Genomic DNA, 11640 nt, shown 5'->3' with positions numbered 1-11640 from the left:
TGAAAAAAAAAAAAAAAAAAAAAAAACTTTTGGAGTGGTGAGTCAGGCCGGCTCCTCGGACAGCAGTCCAGTTTCAGTGTGAACAGTGCGTTTATCTTTTTCGCGAGACTAAACGTATAGTTAAATTCATCATCGTGTCGCGTTCCAAGTCTTGGCCAGTGCCAATATAATGTAAGTCGTAAGTGACAGAGACGTGTTTAGAGAGACGAACGAGAAAAATTAAATGTGCTTCGATTTCAATATGACGCGGAGCGGGGTCTAGAACCGATCGCATCTCAGTCTCCCCCTTTCCACAGAGGGGAAAGTAAAGGCGGGAGGGAAGACGGGGAGAATCTTCTCGTAGTCGTCAAATCAGTAAATAGTGAACGACATCGTAGCGCGTCTCCGCAGAGAAAGACAACAAAAAAAACGGAGACTGGTGCGCGGCGTTTGCCAACGGCGTGCAGCATGACGGAAAAACGGAGCTTACGCCGATTCTTCCGGCCATGGATCGTTCTCGCGACGGTCCTGTTTGGCCAGCTGCTGCCCTTGCAGCAGGTCCACGGCGAGATCTACACCAAGATGTTCTCCAGCCAGCAGAATCCCAGCGATCCGTGCTACGACGAGGATCGGCCGCGCCGATGCATACCTGATTTCGTAAATGCGGCTTTCGGCGCAACCGTCGAGGCATCGTCCACGTGTGGCACCGGTGGGCCCACCCGCTACTGTGATGTCACCGACGAACCCGGCGGTACCACCGGCATCGGTCACTGTCACGTGTGCGACGACAGCACACCCCGGCGACGTTTCCCTGCCAGCTATCTGACTGACCTTAACAACCCGAACAACGTCACCTGCTGGCGCAGCGAGCCGCTCGTCAGTTCGCAGAGCTTCTCGGCGCCTCCCGACAATATCACCCTGACCCTCTCGCTAGGCAAGAAATACGAGCTGACGTACGTCAGTCTGCAGTTCTGTCCGCGCGCTGCCAAGCCGGACTCCATTGCGATCTACAAGTCCATGGATTACGGCAAGACCTGGCAACCGTTTCAGTTTTACTCATCGCAATGCCGCCGGGTCTACGGTAGGCCCAATCGCGCGACTATCACCAAGGCGAACGAGCAAGAGGCGCGGTGCACCGACAGCCATCGCTACACCGGCGGAGATGGTCTCGGTCCAGTCGGCAGGATCGCCTTCAGCACTCTGGAAGGTCGACCATCCGCCGCCGACTTCGACAACTCGCCGGTACTGCAAGACTGGGTGACCGCTACGGATATTCGGGTGGTGTTCAACCGGCTGCACATGCCGCAGCAGCCGAGTCCAGATCAAGTATCGCACAACGGCGAGGAGCATCACGTGGCGGCGATCGGGCTGGAGGAACTGACGAAGCGAGAACGCGAGCGCGAGGAGCGGCTGAAAAGTCAGAAGAACGCGATCTTACACGGGCAGGACCCGCTAGTAACAGCATTGCCGTCGGTCCATCAAGTGATCGCGCCCCAAGAGATGCAATCGAACGACGCGATCGATGCCGTGGTGCGAGATATGGGCTTCGTGCCAGTCACCATCTCCTCGACCACGACCACGCTCGCCAGCGTGGCGATGAACGGCTTGGGTCCGGCTACCGCCACCATGGCCCATCACTACGCGGTCTCGGACTTCGCCGTGGGCGGCAGGTGCAAGTGCAACGGACACGCGGCGCGCTGCATCCCCGGCAAGGACGGCGAGGTCGTCTGCGAGTGCAGGCACAATACCGCTGGCAGAGACTGCGAGCGGTGCCGGCCCTTCCACTTCGATCGGCCATGGGCTAGGGCCACCGCCAGGGACGCCAACGAGTGTAAAGGTTCGTTTTGACATAAATTCTACTACCATTTAATTTAATAATAATAAGTTCGACTTGTCAAACGTGTTGTTCAATTTAGACTGAGATAATTGAATGGTCTAAATATTAGTACCTCTGATTTTTTGCTGCATATATGTTATACTTGTTATAGATCAAATTTTATGAATGCGCAATCATTGCAATATTTGGGGCCTAAAATATTTCTATATTTGTTATTTTTTACCTCTGACATATTAATGCATTTGTATATCAACATACTGAAATGTACGTGCTATTCCTTGCACATTTAATCTGTGTGGATAGAATATGTAATGTTCTAAATTGAATAATTAAAAATTGGGACGTAATTGGATAACGTTATTAAACATATACGGAGAGAATGGTTTTGTTGAAATATCTGACAAGTTGACTAGATACAGACTTAAAAATAATTTTGTTGAACAATCAAAATAATTATATAGAACGCTCAAATTGTTGGATTACTGAAATGTTAAAACTTTTTGCAGTATTACTTATCATGTTTGAGATTCCTATATAATTATTTTGATAATTCAATAAAATTATATTCAGATCTGTATTTAGTAATATTTAAATCTTGTGCGTAAAATCATTTTTTATTTCTTTGAGTGCAACACATTTTATGTATTTTTCTTAGATATCTTGTTAGCTTAATCTATACTTTAATTTAAATTTTGATTATATAAATTGTAAATTAATTCAAAATACAAAATATCTCCACAATATAATTTTTCTTGCGTTAAATAAAGAGAAACTCAGATACTTCCTCATTTCATTCTGTTCATCGATTCATTCTGATAAATCGTTTGACTAAAATGTATGGGTTTATCTGTTGTTGAGTAATAAGCTTCAATCGAAGTTAGGGGCGCTTGAATACTAACGATTATTCAAACGATGTGATGTATAACAGCAATAATCCCGAGACGGAATGCAGATTTGTATGTACAAGTGCAGATGCATTTTCGAGGAGTTTGAGTTGAGTTACATGCGGATTTTGGTAATTATGCATATTATGGTCGCAGAGAGAGAGAGAGAGAGAGAGAGAGAGAGAGAGAGGGAGAGAGAGAGATTTAAAGCCGAACAGAATTATGTGGATCAAAGATATGTATATACGAGTTTTGCGATGAAAGCGGATGCTATGAGATTCTGCAAATGATTGATAGGTATACCAATGTCCGTTCTATTGTGTGATTGCGTGAATGAATTGACCGTAGTACCATTGTATATATTATTGTACAGAAATTAGGGCACGCACACACACGTTAATGTAATAGTATTGGTATCCAATTATACTATTAATATATATTAGATGAAGTATGATATGATGAATGTAAATATAACGGTAAGGTCTTTCTCTTTCTCTCTTTTTCTTGCTCTCTCTTGTATTTTTATTTGTTTCATAGAACATTTATTCCATAAAATACTGTTTTATCAAAATTTATCGGATATCATGATATTATTCTATGAGAAGTTTTAAGAAAATATTTCTTTGTTTAAGTTAATTTGAAATCTCGTTGAACTTATAAGAAAACGATATTTACTTCAAATTGTATCGATTAAAATTACGCAAAAATCTTAATTGATCACATTTAAATGTTTATAATACAAATGCAATATATATAATTGTATAAGAAACGTCTCAATAGATATACATATGTTGCATGGCTTAACTGAGGTATTACTTTGCTCCCTTTTACCGTAAAGCTCGTTATATTTCGATTTAATATCAAGCACGAAAGTAAAGAGGTGGAACAGCATTAACTGCTGATCAAATATCTCTATCGGAATCGCCATGTTTGTAATAGACTAAATATGAGTATCGTGTTTACGATTGCAAAATTAAATGGATGGAGATGCAGAAACAGCTTTGAAGCTGGTTAATCCGTTGCAACTTGCGAGCAACATATTACTTTTTACTGTAAAGTGAGGAGAGATTGAATTTTGAACTGATATCTATCACTTTACGATTGCAATAACATGGTAATTAATTTTTTTACTCGGCGGCCTTAAAGCTTATCACTACACCTATTGTGTTTCGGAACATAATCTGTAGTGATGCTTCAATGTTCGCAATATTTCGTGCCGTTGAGATACAAAGTAAGGCTGACATTTTATACGTCATTTTATGACAAGGTTTCTCGAGTCTGTTAATTGGATGCAAGACAGAGAGGTTCTCGGATCTCTTTGTCCTGCAGCCAATCAGTACGCTTAAAAAATTTACCGTATTATACATAAAATATTAGCCTAACTTGGAGATATCGTCACGCTTTACAATCACGCGAATTCCTTAGCTAAGTTCATAGTCAGTTCTTTCCAGCAAAAATGTAATTGGATATTACATTTTCGCAACTTTTGAATACTCAACTCAATACGAAATCTCTTTGAGCAGGATACAGCCGGTTTTAAATGAAGCCACTGAACCTTTACAATTCCATTATACGTATGGCGAATTCGATAAATATTCCGTTACAGGGTTTCTCTTTGTATCGCAAAGCCCGCGTTTCAGCTCTTGTTAGCGCAGATACGTCAATTCGCGTTTTCTTTTTGCTCATTCTGCAAACGTAGCTCCTCTCGATTCGTCGCGGATTTCAAGGCTACGGCAATAATCTCATATTATGAGTCTCTCCAGGAACGCCAGGCGTATCTAACGCCCGTTATTCAACGGGGCCATATTTATTGAATTTGGGATCGTGGGGTGCGCATCCGGTGCACGTATGGCTCTTTCGAGAAGTAAAAAATAAACATCGAGAAGAGACTCGCTCGATTCTGCATCCCTTCTTGTCTATTCGTCCCCTTCGGTCTCTCCTTCACCCTTCCTCCACCCCGCGCACCCAGTGTTCTGTCTCTCTTCGGAACGATCCCGGGGTTAGACCTCTCGAGGCTCACCCCTTAATTCGAAGCGGCGAAGCGTTGCCCCGGTATCACGGAGGCCGCGTAGCCGAAATCAAAAATGTCGGAGGGTAAAACCACCCTCTAAAATCGTTTCGAATCGATAAGGGACGCCACCAGTATTCGCGCGCCCCGCACACACGTCCCGCGGTCTCGATTCTCGCGGGGCGGGAGGAGGAGGGCCGCGCCGCGGCGAAAAAAGTAATCGGATTTAATTGGATCGACGATCGCGAAGGAGCACCCTTGTTTATTTTCAGAGAGACACGGTGCGGTGCCTGGCGTACACAGGCTTTGGCAGGAGAGGTGCGATAAATGGAAGGCGCCTTTAGACGCTCGGAATCTGTGCTTTTTTTCATTATCAGCAAGTTCCGAGCTTCTTTTCGCTCTGCAGCTGCATTTCTATTTCGCATTTTAGTTTTGATGGCATTTTGTTACAGTTATCGCTTGTCTGAGTTTCGTTAGTTTTGAATTAATTCCCGAAATAATACGGATCTGTGAATTTAGCACAATATTTTATTAATACAAAAAAATAATGACAGTTCTAGTAACTCTTTTTGTAGTTCTACGGCTCTGTGTAAAAATTTAAAAAATTCCGCATTTTTTTTATACGAAAACACTAAAATTGGATAAATAGCAGAATTCAGATTTTTTTTTAATATAAAAGATGTGGAATTATTTTTTATTTTTATAAAGAATTACAATTAACAACTGCCATGAAAAATGCTGGAACTCACACGTCATTATTTTTTTTTTCATATCAATAAAATGTATTAACTTCACAGAGAAAGATCTGATCGATACAGCCTCTACTTGCAAATATTGTGCAATGCTTTCTTTTAAGTTTATTTCATAAATTTTATAAAAAAGTAATATAACTATAATAGAATAAACTGTAATATAAATTAGGTAGAAAAACAAATATTATTTTGATATTCCATAAGCATAATTTAGTTAACAATTAATTAAATTATATTTCGAAATATGTATTATTCTCTTTTCTCTCAACCGGAAATTAAAAATGATATTGATATACAGTAAAAAATATTACAAAGCCGAGGTATTCATATTTCGATGTTTGTTTTCAAAGGACAAATAAATTGTGAAAATTAGAGCGCTGATTAAATGTAAATGCCAGTTCGAAATATATGATCCGTTTTCGATTCAAATTAATTAAATAATTGACTGGAAGCGAACCGTAGCTAATCGTTCTCTACGCTAGTTAACGCAATACTGTCCGCAATTGGAAATCGCAGGGAAAAAAGAATGGTGAATTGTATCGGTTCAACAACGATAATTGCGATTAGAAAACGTAAATCGAGCTAATTAATTATGCGACAGCTGTCATGCGTCGTGCGAATGCAAAATGCGAAACTGACCAGTGGACAATGATCGTCCGCAGAGGAGAGGCAATATTCCTGCGAAAAAAATGATACGTCACTTTTGAACGATCGATCGAGTCGACGGAGAGTCCTCCGCGTCGGTCGGTTCCGGTTTCGCGTGTTACGCGTTTCGACACGATCGGTCATCCGTGAGCAGATTGTCCCGCGTGTGGAATTCCCGCAGATTGTCGCGCGAGTTGATTCTCCTTCGTCGTACATTTCTGGTTTCTCTCGCCCCATTTCGACATTGCGCTTTCACGTGTATAGATAATCGTTGGCCGACTTTGTCCGCTTCGAAAGGACGAACATATGTACATCATCGAAAAATGTTTGTAACTCCGATTAAGTCAAATACGCGCAAGCGGTTTATTTTTTTTTTTTCAGTGAATTTGTGAAGATAGTTCCATAAAACATGGAACGTATTTGCGAATGCGGTGTATTGACTGTCTGTGTTATTTTACACAAATAAAAAAACTCGTGGTTTGCATTTGAGTAATTAACAATGCTAAATGAAAGTTTGAATCGATATATCCTATTTGCATGCGTGAAGATGTAATATTTAGATAGAAGAATGCGTTTTTTAAATTCAATTTAAACCGTTTATTTCACGTGAATGAAAGTTATCTTGGAAAAGACATTCAAATACTATTATATACGTCGATTAATATGTTTCTTAAGGAAAATTCTTAAGTAAGAGTTTGGATCGCCATATTTTTCAAAACCTATTTAAGATTGAATGCTTAAGATAAAATGAGATACATGTATCTTACTTTATCTTAAGCAAGTCCTGAAAAAAAAATGGTGGACTGAATACGTGTGGTATTTAATCTTTTACTTGAGAATTCTCTAGATTAATGTATTTTAGTAATTAAATATTCCTTTAAATGCACGGATAATTTTTATAAAGAGATACGTTTGACACTTTCACAATACAATTCTGTTGTCGACATCATTCTTTTGAAAACGCTAAAATTAATCAATCAGATAAAACAATTATATCACTATAGCCCTTGTTTTTTGAACCAGTAATTTCAATCGATCCCTGCCAGAAGTATTTGCATCTCCCCTGCAGATGTCTGCCCGGATTATCGCGCGCAAAACATTTTCCGTTTCCCCTTCGTTTCGACGCCGATATATATCCTACATGTACATGTGCATATACGTACGAGCATGCGTGCGTGCGAAACGTCAATCGCGCGATAAATAAAAAACCTCTCCGCATTACGACGCGTTACGTTCGAAGAAATGTCACCATTAATTATCGCGGTTAATTAATTTCAGACATGGGTGAAACTGCAGCGCGCGATCGGGCGCCAAATCAGGATCAGTGTTCCCTCCCTTTTTTTACTCTCCGGACGTCGGTTATCTTCGATTGACTCGTTCCACGTTGTATCGAGAAGAAAAAAAAAACGGCGCTACCTATTAATTAATACGTGCCGCAACTGAGCAATTTCTCTCCATGCAAAATTGCGCAAATTGTACACACTCGACGAACCGTCGGTCGCCTCGTGTTTTCGATACAAAAAAATACAATTGATAACTCAATTAGCCATTTTTTCAATTCACAAGCGATATTTGACACGATACAGAGATCGTTTTTTTTTTGTATATAGAACAATAGTGAAAAAGAAAGTAAAATAGATAACTATTCGAAAACTATTTTAAAAGGCAAATTACTATCTTTTATACATATTTTACTATATATTATTATACACACACTGAGAAAAATGTCTGGTTGAAAATAGACAAACCAGAAGATTCTGAATATATATATAGCAATCGGAATTATATTTTTATCTCTATTAGAATTCTACTAAATTTAACGAGAAAATCTAATTTATCCATTTTTAATTAAAATTCTAATTAATCCAACCACACATTTCTTTTAGTACATATTTTCAGATATTTCTAAAAAAGCGGGAGTATTATATAGTAATTAAAACTCTTGATACGAATCTCTCAACATAAAAAAAAATTGTAAAATTAGAAACAAAAAATTACAATAATATCCCGTTTAACGATTCTCTATAATACGCTGGGAAACTGTAGCCTGAGTAATTTCGCAAGTGTAATTGGCAATGGAATAAAAATAATTGAAAATAGGACTATTACGCGCAACAATTATCTTTTAAACAATCCAGTTAAGATAATAAAAGACGAGAGCTCCGGTTAAAAAGCGATTTGAGATGATTATTTATTGGTCGACGCTACAAAGCGTAAAAGAGCTACATTAGGATGATTAATACCCTGCCAGATCTCTAATGAAAGAAATAGGACTGCTGCGTGCTCGCGTCGGAATAATGAAATATATAATTACGTCTTCGTGAGATTGTAACACTTTTATAATAGCTATAAGAATAGCGTTAATAAAATATACCTTTATGACCGCGAGTGCGTTTCTCTATAACGCACTTCATTACATTGATCGTTCCTCCAACAACCCCATGAACAAATATGATGAAAAGAACGATAGCTTTGCTGCGCTCGACAAACTTATGGGAAAAATCAACAGTCAATTATAATTGCTCTGAAATATATTTTATGTCACAATTCTGATTATGTAGAAAATTTTTCTACCTTCTTAACATTGACTATTTACACTGAAAGAAAAATGTTTAATGATTATAATTGCATGGTAAGATAATTATGTTCCATTTTTATGATTATTACTGATATTAGTAATAATCACCATATATATAATTCTCTCAAACATGAAAAAGTTGTACTATAAATTATAATAGTTTCAAATATTAAAATATTAAAATATCGATTTAAACGGCAAATAAAATAAACATTTTTATTCAATAAATGCAATCGCAACTATACTGAATAATTATTTTCTTAAATTATTATTTATATGGTGATAATAAAAATAGATTTATTAAAAACTAAAATGTATGTTTTAAAAATTTTCGAGCAGTATGCATGTGAGTATTATTCATAGTACAACTATATTTGAATGGTTAAAACAACTATAAATATATAATTATTTGAAAAAAATTAATTGTATTATTATTTGTTTATTGATTACTATAATAGTTTTAACATAAGTTTCTTAATATTAATATAAGACATTATTAATTGAATTTTTTAATCTCCTATCTGTTTTGTATAATACAAAATTGTGAATGAAACTTTAGCATGAAAATATTGTATAAATGAATGAAATAAATGAATCTATATATTTATGCACAAAAGAAATTGAACACAGCTAATTTAATTGCGTGAAAAAATTGAAACGAGATAGGCTTATTCCATTAAAATTCTGAAAGCTCTATAAGCTCACGACTGCATGATTCTATTGGCGATACTTGACACACTCTATATTGATTATTCTTCCACTGACCGCATGCGTACAAGTTTCACATGCGGAAAGTTCGATACTCTAGTCCAAGTGTGTCTGGATTTAATACCAACAGAAGCCCAGCAAAACTACAACTACGGGGCAACTAATGGAGCGATTAATTAATGCGTAAATGGCACTAAATTTTACAGTAGTCGTAATTTTCCTTCAAGCGGTGATGTTAACTTAATACAGACGGAGATGCGAGAGTGGTTTAGGCATACCGGCCGGTTTCTCTCCGTAACGTATAAGGCTCGCTCTCGAGGCACGGCGTTAATTTGACGCGGCGTGCCGCGGTGCCCGTTTACCGCAATGAGTTATGTTCTCGGGGGCACGTTTATGCGACTCGTGCAGTCGACGCGACGGGCGAAGGGAACCCGCGTGTGCTTTTCTCCCTTCTTTCCCCGTTCCTCTCTCATGTTCCTCTCATGTACGAGAGCCCTCGGACTCCCGCGACATTAAGCCGACCTCGATGGCGATTTTACGGCGTTTTTTGCGATGTCAGGTGCCCCCCTAGGGTACGAGTATTGTACGCAGAGTTTTACAGCGGGTTTTAGGACGTTATTTGCGTCACGGTGCCTTTGCGGTCGGGGAGCGATATGGTCTGATATCTTTGCGGAATGTTCACGTGAAGTCCATGTAAAAGGGCGATTATGGGAATTTATCGCTCCTCTTGGGCATTTTATTTGGTTGCGAATTAAAAGATATGATGACGTGATATGAGTCGGATTTAGGAGAGACAAGTGCGGCACTTTTAGATATTCGTGTTACATCTCGATAATGAGAGTGACGCATGTATGATGAAATTTATTTCTTAGTCGATTAACGAAAAATTGAATAGTAACTAATGTAAAAAATTACATATTTTTGGACATAAAGATTAAGATGTTTCTATCTCTAATAGGTTTTCTATAATAAGCCATTATACCTATAAGATGAAGACTTGAACAGTAAGAAATTGACCAATCACAGTCAAATGTGAAAAGAATAACCAACTATAATTAATGTTTTTAAATCATTTTAAGTAAAAAAAAGATTAAATAGATTATTTCAAATAATCAGTGTTAAAAAGTGAATTAATGTGAATAAACATGTAACGGTACGAATCTAATTGATACTATAAGAGTAAGACAGGTCTACGAATTATAACACATAAATATAACGGAACAATCTTCCATTCTATTCAACTCCTTCTAATCTGTATCGGTATAAAACAACTCATCCTGTGTCTCGATCCCGATTACTTCAACACAAACACAAAACTGGAACCGTTTCACGCGATAATCAAGTCCAGACGAGAAGAAACAAGGAACGTGGGTGGGCCTGTTGTCTTCGCGCCCTTTCTTGCCTTCCTGATCTTTGACATTCGTCGCGCTCCTCCTCGCGGGAAGTTATGCGAATTTGTTCCACGCCGCGGCGCGGGAGCACTCGACGATTTTATTACGGAAATCCTTCTCCAATTAAGCGGTCGCTATGGTGATGGCTATCCGCGAGTACTCGCCAGGAGTGCACGTTGCGTCCGTTGCGAACGCACGGACGCAGGGCCGGGGCAAAAAAGACGATGGGGATGGCAAATCCTCCCCTTTTCGCTCCTTCGTATCGCTACTCTTGAAAAAGAGAAGAGCGAGCGGCAGCGGGATGCAGGGGGGAGGTAAAGTGGATACCACGAGATTATAAAACAGGTCGCTGCCGGTGTTTCGCCAGCAGCCAGTATTGCTGACTACCGCCTTTGTGCACTTTGTACTACTAATTGCATCGGGGATCTTCTTAAGCGCGTATCTCCGTCAGTTTTCTCTTTTTAGTCACGTCACGATTTACACGGCGAAAACGTCGACAAAAATTTCTTAATGCGAGCTTTTCTTTTCTTTTCAGTGAGGAAGAGCACGACTGAATGTATCGCGAAATGCATTCGTGAATGTCCTTTCTTCCTTTCGAGCGAAGCAAACGACAATTTTACGCCCGCATTCGGATTTCTTAACGTTTCCCGAAAGCAAGAAGTCTCCCGTACAGCAGAAACGATAATCCACGTTCCAAAATTCACTTACAAAAAAGGGAGAGAAGGAGACGCTCCTCTTTCCTCAAGAGATGGAATCGAGACGAGTGCGAGTAAAGAACTCATGAGCGAGAGAAAAAAGAGAAAGGAGCGAGAGAGAGAGAGAGAGAGAGAGAGAGAGAGAGAGAGAGAGAGAGAGAGA

General features: G+C 39.2%; 1 protein-coding gene across 1 annotated transcript in view; it reads left to right on the top strand.

The window, feature by feature from the left end:
* Window positions 1-207: 207 nt before the first annotated feature.
* Window positions 208-11640, top strand: part of LOC108780251 (netrin-1) — a 196356-nt gene continuing 184923 nt past the window's right edge. Inside the window, exon 1 of the mRNA XM_018547889.1 lies at window positions 208-1816. Coding sequence (XP_018403391.1) covers window positions 448-1816 — 1369 coding nt within the window. The 5' untranslated portion in view covers window positions 208-447. The remainder of the gene's footprint in view (window positions 1817-11640) is intronic.

Source organism: Cyphomyrmex costatus, unplaced genomic scaffold (assembly GCF_001594065.2).
Source record: "Cyphomyrmex costatus isolate MS0001 unplaced genomic scaffold, Ccosl1.0 scaffold69, whole genome shotgun sequence".
Taxonomy (NCBI): Eukaryota; Metazoa; Arthropoda; class Insecta; order Hymenoptera; family Formicidae; genus Cyphomyrmex; species Cyphomyrmex costatus.
The sequence above is the reverse complement of the archived record's forward strand: the minus strand, read 5'-3'. Positions and strand labels throughout refer to the sequence as shown.